This window comes from Octopus bimaculoides, chromosome 6 (assembly GCF_046866305.1).
Source record: "Octopus bimaculoides isolate indiv1 chromosome 6, ASM4686630v1, whole genome shotgun sequence".
In the NCBI taxonomy this organism is placed as follows: Eukaryota; Metazoa; Mollusca; class Cephalopoda; order Octopoda; family Octopodidae; genus Octopus; species Octopus bimaculoides.
This window is the reverse complement of record NC_142933.1, coordinates 99,685,548-99,702,550: the sequence shown is the minus strand read 5'-3', so window position 1 is coordinate 99,702,550 and position 17,003 is coordinate 99,685,548. Positions and strand designations below refer to the sequence as shown.

General features: G+C 39.7%; 1 protein-coding gene across 2 annotated transcripts in view; it reads left to right on the top strand.

Annotated features, from left to right (window-relative positions):
- The first annotated feature begins 211 nt into the window (after positions 1–211).
- The window catches only part of LOC106875707 (ATP-dependent RNA helicase DDX55), a 26,164-nt gene continuing 9,372 nt past the window's right edge, over positions 212–17,003 (top strand). Inside the window, exons 1-8 of one of the 2 annotated variants that reach the window (XM_089354359.1) lie at positions 212–529; positions 4,172–4,309; positions 6,047–6,201; positions 8,166–8,259; positions 9,044–9,099; positions 11,323–11,512; positions 14,459–14,583; positions 15,857–15,946. In XM_089354359.1, the coding sequence (XP_089210485.1) occupies positions 440–529; positions 4,172–4,309; positions 6,047–6,201; positions 8,166–8,259; positions 9,044–9,099; positions 11,323–11,512; positions 14,459–14,583; positions 15,857–15,946 (938 nt within the window). In that variant the 5' untranslated portion in view covers positions 212–439. Of the gene's footprint in view, positions 530–2,064; positions 2,332–4,171; positions 4,310–6,046; positions 6,202–8,165; positions 8,260–9,043; positions 9,100–11,322; positions 11,513–14,458; positions 14,584–15,856; positions 15,947–17,003 lie in introns of those variants that run through there. The other variant, XM_089354360.1, reaches the window with a different exon arrangement.

The window sequence follows — 17,003 nt, the reverse complement described above, 5'->3', positions numbered from 1 at the left end:
TTTTAAAGTGTTCATAGCATCATAGTGAGGATCTGACTAAAGACTTTGCAATTAAAAAAAAGTAGGAGAAAACTTTGCAAATATGAATAACGTGAAAATACATAGGAATAAACATTATTTTTCATCTGAATATTAGTGTTGTCTTCTTTTGAAAAAGAAAATTTTATTTTATGGTTTATTATTGTTTATATCTTGAATTACATATATATAGGGGGGGGGAGCAGGTCTGGCCCTAGGGTTGAAAAGGAAAAAGAACTCGTCATATTACTGCTATCCGAAGGATAAAGGATGCTGCTCTAACCAGAAATTCAAACAATCGACGGTTATCTGTTAAAATTGCAGCAAACTGTCAACTTAATTCATCTACAATATTCCCGAATCTTGATGAAGGACGGGAATAGAACTCTCTAAAACGAAGATAAAATTTCTCTATCGCAACATGGACGACACGTGGGATAAATTGTCCCTTTCAGAGGCTTCTTGCGCCGCTCTTAAGGACTTAAAATTTGTTAAAATGACGCCAGTGCAGGTAAATTAATATATAAAGAACAATTTCTTTGAAATGTGTCATTAGCATGTTCTGTTATTATTATTTTAGTCCATTTGACCAGGAACACTGTCAGTCAAACACGTGTTTTCGTTCCCGTCTGTTGTTGATTCATAATATCTTGTTTTCTTTTGAATATAAATTTTGGGTTCTTCTCGTTAAATATCCCAATTTTAATGAGGAGAGTTCGACTAATAGAACCCATACGAACAAACATAAATCACTGAATGCAGCAGACATATTTTCAAAATTAAAATAAACAAACAATGGTAAACAACGAAAACAAGATAAAATGAACTGGATTTTCAAAACATTTTTAGCCAGGAGGGAAGAGCAGCGATGGTTCCGGGAGTGGAAGGAGGGAGGAAGGTACCCTCAAACTGGAGACCTAGTCTAAAGGCATCCAAGGGCCAGCTAATGTTATTAAACTGGGAGGGGGAAACTCTGGATGATGGTATAGATACATGAAATATTGACGAGGGAAGATGAAAGGGGAAAAAATTAAGAAAACATGGAGCAATTTAGGCCTTATTTATCTTCGTCTTCGAAAAATCCTATACGTTATCGTTTCGAACAGTTAATAATCAAATCTCTTGTAAATCACTATTGTCTTCATAATGAAGAGCACATTGGATAATATAGTCATAATATACGGTGTCCAAAAGAAAGACTGGATGGTCACGCCTGAAACGTCTTTGATTATAGGACTTACATGGGTCTCAACAGCCTCCAGTCACCCTAATGGCAACCTATTGAGTTTACCACCCGTTTTCGGCATAACCCTAACCACCGGGTGTGCGTATTCTTTACCTTTGCCGAGTTTACACGAACGAACGTATCATATGTATACACATCGAAATGTGTTTTATTATATTTTTGTCCTTGATGATTATTAATATCAAAGAAGGGAGCGAGCTGGCAGAATCGTTCGCATGCCAGAGAAAATGTTCAGCGGTACTTCTTATGATTCTACGTTTTGAGTTCAAATGTTGCCGAGGTCGATTTTGCCTTTCATCCCTTCGGGGGTCGATAAAATAAGTACCAGTCAAGCATTGGGGTCGATGTAATCGACTTACCCCTCGTCTCCAACTCTCAATTTCCAGTCTTGTACCTGTAGGGGAATTATTAGTATTATGCATTCAGGTGATTTTCGTTCGTAGGCATCGTGCGATCCTAACGAACCAATGAAGGAATCTCTACATGGTCTTTCGATATAGTAGGAATATCAACCAAATTTCTCTCATATCACATCCTACCATCTTTTAAAAACAAAAAAAGACTTTAAGGCTTTGGATTATCGTAAGGGCTGACCTGAGGGCGTAAATAACTTGCCTGCCTTTACTTAGTTATAATGCCATGATAATTTTGACATTTCCTGCTCGGGTAGTTTCTTTTTACTTCCACTACATTATTACTCGGTTATGTGTGTTTATATGTTGATTAACTATCACCTGTATAAAACACACACCAACGAGGTTGCCTGCCCGTGGTCTCTCAATCTGCTAAAAATAAAAATCACTTCACGCTGCCATCTTACAAACAAGGAAGTACACATTGCATAATGTAGTCCTAAGTGCACTACATAAAAAAAAAAATAGGAGAGTCATAGCTCGAACGTTTTCGATTATAGTTTTGGTTGATCATGGCTGAAGTGGACATAAAACAGCAATCACACACCTCCAGTTTATAAGAAGTAAAGAGGAGTAACTCGTGTTGAAATGTTGAAATATCGCCAGGCATAAACGTAATAATAGGTTAAAGTTAGCGAACATGTATTTAATGTAGTAAGTATTGAAAAGCTTATTAGAAATGATTACGTGGCAAGAAAAAGACAAAATTACACAAAAGTCTAAAATTATTTTAATTATTGATTCAAGTATTGGGAAACAACTATGATTATATTTTGGCCTCAGCAAAGTGTAGACTTTACCATACTTTGCCGAAGTAGTAATAAAACTACCAGGAATGTACAATGTTGTACAATAATTAGTCTAGAAAATATGCATATTTCGGAGAATAAATTACTAAGAGATGCCTTCCTTCGTTTTCTCCATTGACCATGTCCTCATCCCCTGTTTTCCGTTCACTGCATCACCTATATCTAGGGTCAAATTAAGACCCATAGTGGCCCTAACCATTTAAAAGATTTTGGTGCCCCCCCTCCCCCATATACATAATTCAAAATACAAACAATAATAAACCATAATTTTTTCTTTTTTTTTTTTGCTGCAAAATGAGCTTGCTTACGAACCACATGGTTCTGGGTTCAGTCCCACTGCATGGCACCTTGGACACGTGTCTTCTATTATAGCCTCAGGCCGACCAAAGCCTTGTGAGTGGATTTGGTAGACGGAAACTGAAAGAAGCCCATCGTATATATATATATATATATATATATATATATATATATATATATATATATGTATGTATGTGTTTGTCCTCCCAACATCGCTTGATAACCGATGCTGGTGTGTTTATGTCCCCGTAACATAGCGCTTTGGCAAAAAAAAAAAAACAGAAGACATTAGTGATCTTTGGGGTTTGACGGGCAACATTTTTTATGTAGTGCTTTTGGTACCGAAACACTTTCAAACTTCGTATACTTGTATATTTTGTGGTATAGAACAGATAAAAAATTTTGTATTCGAAGTTATTTCACGTTAAAAATTGTCTTATTTCGATAATTTCAACTAATCACTGACGTCTATTCAGTTGAAAGCAGTTAACGCTGTAACAGTGTATATAGTATTAATCCCCGTTAGTTCTGACATTTCCGATTAACTAGACTGTTCGTAAACAAAGGGGAAAAAGCCTAACCGTAACCCTAAAACTAACCCTAACTCTAGAATCCGAACTCTAAAATTGTTACACACACAGATACGCACAGCGTAATTTATTATATAAACAATATATGCGTATAAATTATGATTAAACCGGATGAAATATGTCACAGGGAATAACATTTTTATGACCAGCCAGCGGTAACTGTATTCAGCTGAATAGACGTCAGTGATTGGTTGAAATTACAGAAATACAACAACTTTAACATGAAATAACTTGCAATGTACAAAATTTTGTTAAGAAGGTTAAGAGAAGAAGTTGTTTTATATGACACATTCTATCAGTGTCCCAAGTTTGAAAGTGTTTCGTTAAGAAAACAAATGTTGCCCGTCAAACCCCAAAGATCCGACATTAGTGTATTACTTCTTCTCTTAACCTTCTTAACAAAATTTTGTACATCGCAAGTTATTTCATGTTAAAGTTGTTGTATTTCTGTAATTTCAACCAATCACTGACGTCTATTCAGCTGAATACAGTTACCGCTGGCTGGTCATAAAAATGTTATTCCCTGTGACATATTTCATCCGGTTTAATCATAATTTATACGCATATTCCTGTATGAAGAGATACAATGGTATCTGTTGACTAGTAACTATTGTGGCTACTAGTATAAAGCAGCAACTACAGTACAATGGCAGTCACATATCACACCAGTGGGAGGAACCCACTTTACAACACATATATTTACATACATACATACATTTATACGCATGCATGTATACACAGATTCACACATGACAACACATATAAATAATTGATGGTTCTTGTGTTTTTCTCTTTTAGTCTGCATGTATTCCATTATTTCTCCAAAACAAAGATGTAGCAACTGAGGCAGTGACAGGGAGTGGCAAAACTCTGGCATTTGTTATACCCATCATTGAACGACTACAGAAACATGAACAACCCTGGAAGAAACATGAGGTAACCTCAGTTAACTTTTATGGTTCATTTTGTCTTTCCTACTGCCTGAAGTCTGTGAATCTAAATTCATTTTATCGTTTTGTAGACAGATGTGAGATTAAGTAGTTTGGTTTCCAACCACATGGTTTTGGGTTCAGACACACTGTGTGGCACCTTAGGCAAGTATCTTCTACACCTTCTGCTCAACCAATGTCTTGTGAGTGGATTTGGTAGACGGAAACTGAAAGATTTGTGTATTTGTTTCCCACCACCACCACCACTTGACAGCTGGTGTTGGTGTGTTTACATCCCTGTAACTTAGCAGTTCAGTAAAAGAAACTGATAAAATAAATACCAGGCTTAAAAGAAAAAAAGAAGTATAAGGATTGATTTATTTGATCCTAAATTCTTCAGGGTAGTGCCCCAGCATGGCTGCAGTCAAATGTCTGGAACAAGTAAAGGATAGATGTGTAGTTAAGAAGCTTGCTTCCCAACCATATAGTTCTAGGTTCAGTCTCACTGTGTGGCACCTTGGGGAAGTGTCTTCCACTAGAACTTGAGTCTGACCCAAACCTTGTAAATGGTAGACGGAAACTGAAAGAAATCTATTGTATGCATATGTATGTATGAATGTGTGTGTGTGTGTGTGTCTTCCTGTTGTGGCATCATATGATTATTGTGAAGGAATGTCACTCATCTCTTATAGTCTGTGAAAACTTGTCTGGCCATGGAGAAATATTACCTTACATGGATACAGGTTAGGGTTGGTAACAAAAGGGTAACCGACTGTAGAAAATCTGTTTCAGTGAATTCTGTGCAACTCATGCAGACGTGGATAAGTGGATGTTAAAGCAACGACAATGGTATTCTTCAGTAGATTACCTGAGATAGACTGATGCATTAGTCTATCTGGTTGAAGCGTACAGCATCATGGAAACAGATTGACAACCTCTTACAAAAACAGATCACAAATTCACAGTATTACAAGGATCTTCGTCATCAACATCATAACATCAATTTTCCATGTTTGCATTGTTGTTGTTTGTTCCTTCTCAAGCCCTGTCTGGCTCATAAGGGCCAGTTTCCTGGTTTTATTGGTGTGTAGGTTCCCCACCTGGACTGGACGCCAGTCCATCGCAGGTGAGCTGCTAGATGCAGGAGGAAAGAGTGAGAGAAAGTCGTGGTGAAAGAGTCAGCAGAAGTTCGCCATTACCTTCTGCCGGAGCCACGTGGAGCTTAGGTGTTTCGCTCATAAACACACACATCGCCCGGTCTGAGATTCGAACCTGTGATCCCTTGACCGCAAGTCCACTGCTCTAACCACTACGCTATGTGCTTCCACATGTTTGCATTGGTTGAATAGAATTTGTTGAGGCAGATTTTCTATGGCTGAATGCTATTCCCCTCACTAACCGTTACCTGTTTCCAAGCAAGGTGTTTTCTAGGAAAAAAGGAAACAAATGACACTGCTTGTATGACCATGACTCTCGTTTACAATTATTGTGTGATACTGAGACAAGGAGAAGCACACATACCCATGTATTATGACAGGCTTCTTTCTGTCTACTGAATCCATTCACAAGTGTTTTGTTGACTCAGGGCTATACTAGAAGACACTTACCTAAGGTGCTGTGTAGTGGAACTCAACCCAAAACCATGTGATTGGAAAGCAAACATCTTAACCACACATTCCTGCACCACATGTGTATATAAAATCATATCTCTTGTGATGCTTTTTTTCTCTTCTTTGCAATCCAGATTGCTGCAATAATTTTGACCCCTACCAGAGAACTGGCCATCCAAATTGAGGAGGTCCTATTAGTATTCCTCAAACATTTACCTCAGTTTACCTCCTGTTGTATGATTGGAGGTACCAGTGTTCAATTGGATATCGAAAAATTTCAGGAACATGGGTAAGAAAAATTTTCATTTATTTTCATTTTAGTGGTCACTATCAACAAATGACCAAATCTTTTGCCCTGTGGGTAAACAATTCAATGTTTCTTCCCATCATCATCATCAAACCCTCTTTAGCAAAAATACTTAATGCACAGTGGTCCAGTCTATTGAAACTGTAAACAGGTGCCACAAGGAAAGCATATCACATGGGTGTGAAGTGTAATTGCACACAACTCAATCTATGGATTCATCTTCATCATCATTTAGCCTCCGTATTTCCATGTTGGCATGGGTTGGATGCTTTTAACAGAATCTGACAAGTCCAAGGGATGGTCTTAACAGGATCTGACAAGTCCAAGGGCATGGTTTCTGTGGCTGGGTATCCTTTCTAACATTAACCACTTTATATTTTCCTTCATGCTACCAGCAGTAGTGAGGTCACCATGCAGCTTTCAAGACTACAAACCCTGTGAGGGGCTACTATTTTCCAGGCAATGAGTAGTTGTTAGAAGGGAGTCAGAGCAGGACAGGTTTCTTGCTGTAGAGTCAATTAATTAATTTTTGTTGAAGAAATATTTATAAAATGGTTGTATGAACAGTATTAATGTATTATTCTCATTAATGATATCTATTTTTGCATACTGGAATGTGATTGCATTGATGTAAATTCAGTTTCCCAAACACTACTTTGTGATACAAATGTAACTACATTAGTTAGTATTAACCCTGTTGTAAAGAGGTTGCCAAAAAAATGTTACTGTTAAGTGTTGTTAAGAGCACTAAATAATTGATGAATGTTTCATTAGTTGCAGTATTGAATTCAACACGTCCAGGGTAATATAGTATGAAAATAGATAGGCTTTGCCAAGCTAAACTGTGTGACAGGAAAAACATCAGTGGTGTCCCAGAAATCCAATAAGCTGTTGGGCAAACTAACATCATCATCATCAGCAGCATCGTTTAGCGTCTGCTTTCCATGCTGGCATGGGTTGGACGGTTTGACTGAGGACTGGCGAGCCAGATGGCTGCACCAGGCTCCAATCTGATCTGGCAGAGTTTCTACAGCTGGATGCCCTTCCTAACACCAACCACTCTGAGAATGTAGTGGGTGCTTTTACGTGCCACCAGCATGAGGGCCAGTCAGGCAGTACTGGTGACGGCCACGCTCAAATGGTGTTTTTTATGTGCCACCTGCACAGGAGCCAGTTCAGCAGCACTGGCAATGACCTCACTCAAATGTTGTTTTTCACGTGCCACCGGCACAAGTGCCAGTAAGGCAACGCTGGTAACGATCATACTCGAATGGTGCTTTTTATGTGCCACTGGCACGGGAGCCAGTCAGTGGCCCTGGCAACGATCACACTCGGATGGTGCTTTTAACGTTCCACTGGTATGGGTGCCAGTCAGGTGGTGCTGTCATTGGCCACGTCAGCGAATTTGATTTTGATTGCGATTTCACTTTTAAGTAGTGAACATACTTTTGCAGCCATGCTGGAGCACTATCTTGAAGAATTTTTAGTGGAATGAACCAACCCTAGTACTTCACATGGAACCAGCACAGGTGCTTTTTATGGGCCACCAGCACAGGTGCCTTTTTACATAGCATCAGCAGGGAAAATTTATGACCCCAACATGACTTGAACACAGCCTTCTGATCTGGACTTAGACATGTTACTGTCATGTCACATTGGCTAGCTGTGCCAAAATATCTTTATTCACCAGTTCAAAAAAAAAAAAAATCTAAAGTATATCAAAATTAAAACTAATTGAACACCTAAAGCTACTTAACAAAAGACCATTTCAAAAGAAATAAACTCAGTTCTGATAGATACATAACCCTTTCTTTTTAAGATCAAAGCATTGTTTGAATATAAAAGTGAAGTGAATGAAACATGGAAGATTATAATCAAGTGAAATAAACATCACATTGTATAGAAAACAGGTTAAAATATGATTGGTTTTAAAATATTATTTGCAGAGGTCATATTATAGTTGCAACCCCTGGTCGCTTGGAAGATATACTGGATCGGCAAGCAAAAGTTTTGAACTTTGCATCTTTTGTCAAGTCATTGGTGAGTTTACTAAATGACTTTGTTTTGTTTTTAAATTTAATGAGTTTTTTTTTTTTTTTTAGTGTATGATAAGCATTTGTGTTGTTTAGAGCCCTGACTCACCAGACCTTTGATTAAAGGCATTTTAACTTTGATTATATCATTTATTCTTAGATATGGGGCACCAAGTCCATAATTACCAATTTTTCCTTTTCTGAGACAAAGAAGGATTTGAGGTAGATTAAACTGTTATTTTTAGCAGGTCAGGTGGCCATGTAAAGGCTCTCCTTTGGCTCATTACCTGTGAGTGTAGTACGTGTATGGTTGGAGTGTGTGCTATTTATGTGTGTGTGTACATACACACACATATACACATACACTTTAAAATAGTTGGCATTAGGAAAGGTGTCCAGACATAGAAGTCATGTCAAAACTTTGTCACTGGAGTAAGACAGGATCTAACTGGTCTTCTGACCAGTTGGATTTCGTCAAAATGTCCCATTCATGTTACCATTGAAAGCAGATATGTATGCGCTGGAAGGGTGTGTGTGATGGCTGTTCTATGTATTATGTAAGAGAAGGATGTCAGCATGTGTGAGTGAGGCCATCAATTTGTAGAAAGAAGGGTGTTAAGCATTATTGAGCAATTACCCTGATCAAGTTGAATGGCTACTTAAAAGCTCCTTCATTTACTCATAGAAGGTTCTGGTGATTGCTGTGACTGTAATTGTTGTTGAAGAGAAGGACTGACATGAAGTTTTACTGATTGTAATTTTTCTTTTGTGTCTCTTGAAACTTTCTTCAGGAAGTCTTTGTCATGGATGAAGCTGATCGGTTATTAGAAAGTGGATTTGAAGCGAGGTAAGTGTCGGAAAAAAAAAAAAAAAGGCTGCATAAGGCAGGTTATTTCTTTAGATATTGAAGAGAGTGATGAAATTGCAGACACGGGATTGTGCTGGACTAAATGAATGCTTTTATAGTATTTAGTTTCATCCATCTGTATTCTTAAAGCAGCAAACTGACAGTGCCATCAGAGTATTGGATATAATACCTTCTGGAGCCTGGTGTAGCCATCTGGTTCACCAGTCCTCAGTCAAATCATTCAACCCATGCTTGCATGGAAAGCAGACGTCAAACGATGATGATGATATAATAAACATAAAATAAATGATAATACAAAAATGCAATAGACAACAATGCAAAATATAAGATGATAATATTATTTATTGTTAAAATATCAAAATGTATTTTTGACTCTAAATGGTCAGTCATGATACTACATACATATGTATATTTCCCGGCACACCTGTTGGGGACCTGTGCACTATAACATAGTGTTGTGTATTATAATTTAATGTTATTAAACTGCCAGCAAGGAAAACGGACATTAAAGGATGATGATGATGATGATGATATCAGGTATTGAGCTGTGGTGATGTTATCAAGTGTAATGTTGTGTCGATGTTACTGATTATAGTGTTGGGTCAAATAAGTGCACTAAAGAATTGCCTCTTCATTTTAAAAACCACTTTGGGCTGATAGTAATTTTATGTGGAATAAGGTCATGTTTTTAGTGCTTCTATCATGACTCAATGTCCACAGGAAGACCTAATCTTAACTAAGGAAACATTCATCTGTTGTACAAAAAGCACACAGCTGCTGCTTAAGCATTGACCTATTTCACTGTGTTACATACATAGAATTAGTTGGAATGGGTTAAAATGTTAAGTGACTTTAAAATTGGAATGAAATGATTGGGTGTGGTTGTTTGGACACTGGTGATTTGACATAGTACATTTTCGACACTGGAGACAAGCACATGCACAGGAATATGCTCTTACAGATAGAGTGAGTAAGAGGGGGAGAGTCATCATTTAATGCCTGTTTTCCATGCTGGCATGGATTAGACGGTTTGACAGGAGCTGCACCAGGCTCCAATTGTCTGTTTTGACATGGCTTCTATGGTTGGATGCCCTTCCTGACACCAATCACTTCACAGAGTGTACTGGGTGCTTCACAGTTTATTAATTGAACACAACTGGCATAAACACTTCCCTCTCTCTTCATACACTGAGAAGAAATTGCTCACATATGTAAATATATATATATATATATATATATATATATATATATATATATATATATATATATATATAGAGAGAGAGAGAGAGAGAGAGAGAGAGAGAGAGAGAGAGAGAGAGAGAAAGATTAAAATGTCTGATGTCAAATAAGTCTGCATTGAATTAGTAAAACCAAATGGGTGAAGCCAAAATGCTTCATAACCCTTTACAAAAGATATGCCACCTGCAATAAACACCTTACATCAGTAATACAATGTGGGTTTTCTGTGCCCCAGGGGAGCAAAGACACTTTCTGTGTCCCTACCTTCATCAACAGGCATCAATAAATCACAGGAAACTTTTCATTTGATCAAATCTTGGGCAATACCCATCCCTTCCTCACTTGCTATATTTTTGCATTTCATAATAGGATATGAACCATTAATATCATTGCTTACATCTCTATTTAGCGGTTGTTGCTCCTGGTGGTGTATAGAGAAAACAATGTTTTCATTCTTCAAATTGATATTTATATGTCAAGAGAACAACTTATCAATTTTTTCTGTTTATATTAACTCTCAGAAGACAAAGCTTGTTTGTGATTCTTCAGTGAACAAAAAAGCCATTTTATGAAATGCAAAAACAATACAGATGTTGTATTCTAAAATTCTACCATGGTGATGATGATGATGATGATGGTGGTGGTGGTGGCAGTAGCGGCGGTGTGTGTGTGTATGTGTGTGTGTGGTGCAGGCTTGGGAGTTTGGTATGTGCACACATTGGTGTGTGATTGAAAAGTTTGCTTCCGAATCACATGGTTTCAGGTTCAGTCATACGACGTGACATGGACAAGTGTCTTTTTCTAAAATTGTCTCAGGTCAAACCGAAGTCTTGTGACTGAAAAAGTTTGATGTCTGCCCCACTTGTCATTCTGATAACCACATTGTTATGTAGCCACTGTTTGTATCTGTTTTGTTTCACTTAGGGATCCTTCTAGATTGTTTTAATTTTTATCTACTTGCAGTGTGAATACAATCTTAAGCTATTTACCAAAGCAGCGTCGGACAGGTCTTTTCTCTGCGACTCAGACAGACGAAGTAGAGAAGCTGATCCGGGCTGGCATGAGAAATCCAGTGAGAATATCAGTGAAAGAGAAACAAACCTCAGCCCACATGATTCAGAGGATTCCAAGCACCCTGTCCATATTCTACATGGTAAAACATTGGTATTCTCATCCTTGTGCCTAACTACCTGTCTTTGCACTCTCTTTCTCTCTCTCTCTCTCTCTCTCTCTCTCTCTCTCTCTCTCTCTGGCCGTTGATAGTTACCAACGTCGCCTCCCTGGCACTTGTGCCAGTGGCACGTGAAAAGACATTCGAGCAAGATCGTTGCCAGTGCCGATGGGCTGGCTCCTGTGCAGGTGGCACGTAAAGAACACCATTTTGAGCGTGGCCGTCACCAGTTCCGCCTGACTGGCCCTTGTGCCAGTGGCACGTAAAACGCCCACTACACTCTCGGAGTGGTTGGTGTTAGGAAGGGCATCCAGCTGTAGAAACTCTGCCAAATCAGATTGGAGCCTGGTGTCGCCTCCTGGTCCACCAGTCCTCAGTCAAATCGTCCAACCCATGCTAGCATGGAAAGGGGACGTTAAACGATGATGATGATGATATATATATATATATATATGTATCCTTCTCTCTATCATACATACTGTCCATAAAGTTTATTTATTTCATTTTTCCAGCTGTAAAAACTATGCTAAAATTGACCTCACCTGTGCTGGTGCCATGTAAAAACCACCCATTCCACTCTGTGGTTGGCATTAGGAAGGGCATCCAGCTGTGAAAACCATACCAAAACAGACACAGAAGTATGGTGTAATCTTCTATCTGGCCGACTCCTGTCAAGCCATGCCAGCATGGAAGACAGATGTTAAATGATGATTATTCATTTATTGTAAATTTACAGTACCATGAAGGTAGCATGTCTGCCAAAATGATTCTGTGTCAGGTGAAACCTTTTAGAAACCATAATTTCTTCTATGCTGTAAATGAGGTACTAAAGTGGTGCCATACTTGTAACCAAATTTCTCAAAAGGACCCTACAGTGATCAGTCCTTAAATGAAAATGATTTACCTATGTTTGGGCGCAGACAACTTGTGTATATATTATTAACTAACTTGGTTTTTCTATTACATACACCATATTTACTCACGTGTAAGTTGCACTCCTGTACAAATCAAACCCTTAATTTAGTGTTAACCCTCTCAGACCTGGACCCCTGTGTCTAACTTTATCCTCTGCCTGAGCTCCTGAGCACAAAAATAAATAAATAGTTGCAATAGGTGTAGGAGTGACTGTGTGGTAAGAAGCTTGCTTCCCACCCACATGGTTCCGGGTTCAGTCCCACTGCGTGGCACCTTGGGCAAGTGTCTTCTACTATAGCCATGGGCCAACCAAAGCCTTGTGAGTGGATTTGGTAGATGGAAACTGAAAGAAACCCGTCGTATACATGCATGTGTATATATATATATATACATATATATATATATATATATAATAAAGACTGCAAACAAACAGGAAACAGCTTCTATCTCATTCCAGGGTGAAAAACTAGAGGTAGTCGATAGCTTCCGCTATCTGGGCGACCAAGTTAGTAGTGGGGGTGGGTGCGCTGAAAGTGTAGCTGCTAGAATAAGAATAGCCTGGGCAAAGTTTAGAGAGCTCTTACCCCTGCTGGCGACAAAGGGACTCTCACTCAGAGTAAAAGGCAGACTGTATGACGCATGCGTACGAACAACCATGCTACATGGCAGTGAAACATGGGCTGTAACTGCTGAGGACATACGTAAGCTCGCAAGGAATGAAGCCAGTATGCTCCGTTGGATGTGTAATGTCAATGTGAATACCCGTCAGAGTGTAAGTATCTTGAGAGAAAAGCTGAACATTAGAAGCATCAGTTGTGGCGTGCAAGAGAGACGATTGCGCTGGTATGGACATGTGGTGAGAATGGAGGAGGATAGCTGCGTGAAAAAGTGCCACACCCTAACAGTTGAGGGAACCCGTGGAAGAGGTAGGCCCAGGAAGACCTGGGCTGAGGTGGTGAGGCAAGACCTTCGTACATTGGGCCTCACCGAGGCGATGACTATGGACCGAGACCTTTGGAAATGGGCTGTGCGTGAGAAGACCCGGCAAGCCAAGTAAGATCGTTGCCAGTGCCCCTGGACTGGTTCTTGTGCGGTTGGCACATGAGATGCACCATTTTGAGCGTGGCCGTTGCCAGTACCGCCTGACTGGCTCCTGTAGGATTTTCGAGCGAGATCGTTGCCAGTGCCCCTGGACTGGCTTGTGCGGGTGGCACATAAAAGACACCATTTCGAGCGTGGCCGTTTTCGTGCGGGTGACACGTAAAAGCACCCACTACACTCTCTGAGTGGTTGGCGTTAGGAAGGGCATCCAGCTGTAGAAACTCTGCCAAATCAGACTGGAGCCTGGTGTTGCCATCCGGTTTCACCAGTCCTCAGTCAAATCGTCCAACCCATGCTAGCATGGAAAGCGGACGTTAAACGATGATGATGATGATGATGATATATATATGTATGTGCGTGTGTATGTTTGTGTCTGTGTTTGTCCCCCCAACATCGCTTGACAACCGATGCTGGTGTGTTTAGGTCCCCGTAACTTAGCGGTCCAACAAAAGAGATCCGATAGAATAAGTACTAGGCTTACAAAGAATAAGTCCTGGGGTCGATTTGCTCGACTAATGGTGGTGCTCCAGCATGGCCACAGTCAAATGACTGAAACAAGTAAAGAGTATCTACTTGCAGGCAAACTAAATGACAGAATTGATTGCATCTTCTTTTTTCTATGTCTGTTGTTCATTATTGCTTTACTTAGAATTCAGCAGAAATGACATTTAGCTTATAGAAGGAATATGGCTTAGCAGGGTTAAATCTTAGCACAAAAGTTTTCCGCCCCACCCCCACCCCCCTCATAGTTTTACCTTTGCCTTCTATAAAAATTGCACCCCAGTTTTTCAGTTAAAAATTAAGGATAAATATAGTGTGACTTACATACAAATAAATACAGTTTTTGAGATATGTTTGTTTATTTATTCAGAGATGACTTTTTTTGTGTGTTTTTCTTTGACTTTTGGTCAGATCTGTGAGGGTGATGAGAAGTTCAACCAGTTGGTGCATTTCCTTAGAGAACACAAAAATGACAAAGTGATGGTTTTCTTCAGCACTTGTGCTGCTGTCGACTATTTTTGTGGTGCACTAAAATTGTGAGTCTTTAATAATTGCTACAAACTTATTCTCTCTCTCTCTCTCTCTCTCTCTCTCTCTCTCACACACACACACACACACACACACACCCACAGATGTAACTTGCCTGAAGATCCTGTACTCATACAGGCTAATAGCAAGATACCGAGTCAACAAAGTAAGTAAATATTGGCTTCCATGCTGGCGGCATGTAAAAAGCACCATTTGAGTGTGGTTGATGCCAGTACTGCCTGACTGGCTCCCGTGCCAGTGGCATGTGACAAGCACCAATTGAACAGGCATGATACCAGTGCTGCCTGACTGGCCCGCGTGCTGGTGACACTTGAAAAAAGAACCATTTGAGCGTGGTTGATGCCAGTACCATCTGATTGGCCCACGTTCTGGTGGCACATAAAAAGTATCCACTACCCTCTTGGACTGGTTGGTGTTAGGAAAGGCATCCAGCTGTAGAGTGGAGCCTGGTGCAGCCTTCTGGTTTGCCAGACCTCAGTCAAACTGTCCAACCCATGTCAGCATGGAAAGCAGATGTCAAGCGATGGCTGTGTGATTAAGTTCATTTTTCCACTCACCTAATCTCCGGTTCAGTCCCATTGTAGCTGTCTTCTATGACCCCGGACTGACTAAAGCCTTGTGAGTGGATTTAGTAAATGGAAACTTAAAAATCCACGTTGCGTGTGTGTGTATGTTAGTGTGTGTCTTCTTGTCACGATATCATAACTTTCCTGCCATGACAAATACTCCAGTCTTTCCTCTCCAACCATGACAAACACTCCCACCTTTCCTACCTTAAAATGCTGCTACTGTTGATGAGGATGAATCTTTTTCAGTTACGGAGCAGCATTATTTTTTTTTAATTTAACAAACATCAAAATGACATTACAACAAAACAAATTTTATCTTTTGTTTATGGGATATGTCACTTTCCCATTTATTCCATGTAATAATGTTTCTTGCTAAATCTCCATCATTTCCCCACCTCTCTCTCTACCCCCCTTACCTCCAGCTGGCTCTTCCTCTTTCATCTTAGCCTTCTCTTTCAGTTTCTGAACAAATATACACACATACTGTCTCATACACGTACCCAACTTTATAACATGACTTCCTTCACTGATTTTATATATCTGTATGTTATATATTAATATTTCTTCACTGATTGTGTAAGTAGGTGTTATAAAAATATCAAATATATAGTAATATATAATAATAAAAAAAATACATTATAGGAAAATAAATTTCTACCATTCTCAGTCAAGAATCACTTTCCTTTTACAGGATTTTGAAAAAACACTCGATTTTAGGCATCCATGGCAAAATGAGGAAGAAAAGGAACAATATTTTTGCCAGATTCCGGAAACAGCAAAGGTAAGTTACTTTGCTTTGGTGCACATTAAAAGCACCTGTGCTAGTATCATGTAATAAGCATCCTGTACACTCTGTTATGTGGTTGGCATTAGGAAGGGCATCTAATCATAGAAACCATGCCAAAACAGATGACTAGCACCTGGTGCAGCCCTTTGGTTTACCAACTCCTGTCATATCGTCCAACCCATGCCAGCAAGGAAAATGGACATTAAATAATTGTGCCACCAGCACAGGAGCCAGTCAGGCAGCACTGGCATCGACCACACTCGAATGGTGCTTTTTATGTTCCACCAGCAAGGGAGCTGGTCAGGTGGCACCTGACTGGCCCCCATGTTGGTGGCACATAAAAAGCATCCACTACCCGCTTGGACTGGTTGGCATTAGGAAGGGCATCCAACTGTAGAAACATCGCCAGATCACATTGGAGCCTGGTGCAGCCTCCTGGCTTGCCAGTCCCCAGTCAAACCTTCCAGCCCATGCCAGCATGGAAAGCGGACATTAAGTGATGATGATCATTATTATTTTGTAACATGGCCAGCTTGTAATGGGATGATGGTTGAGTGGTCAAGATATGGACTGCCTAGCCAGATATCAAGAGTTCATTTCAAAAGTTGGCATTTCCTTGTGTTTCTAAATTAGACTTCATTGTATAATCATTTAGCTGCTAGTATTAGCTACCAGGCCATTTGGGAACTTTATCCGTGATAACCTGATATTTAATCCAAGGGAATCTGTGTTAAAGTTAAATACTGTGATGCTGGAATGGTCATGTGGACAAGAAGTTTTATTCCCAACCATGTGGTTCCAGGTTCAGTCCCACTACATGGCCTCAGGCTGACCAAAACCTTGTGAGTGGATTTAGGGCAAGTGAATTCTGCTATAGCCCTGGGCTTACCAAAACATTATGAGTGTGTATGAATTTGATAGTCAGAAATTGAATGAAGCTTATCAATTATCGTTGTGGCACTCTGTTGGGCTTCCAGTTGATCCGATCAACAGAACAGCCTGCTCATGAAATTAACATGCAAGTGGCTGAGCACTCCACGTACACGTGTAC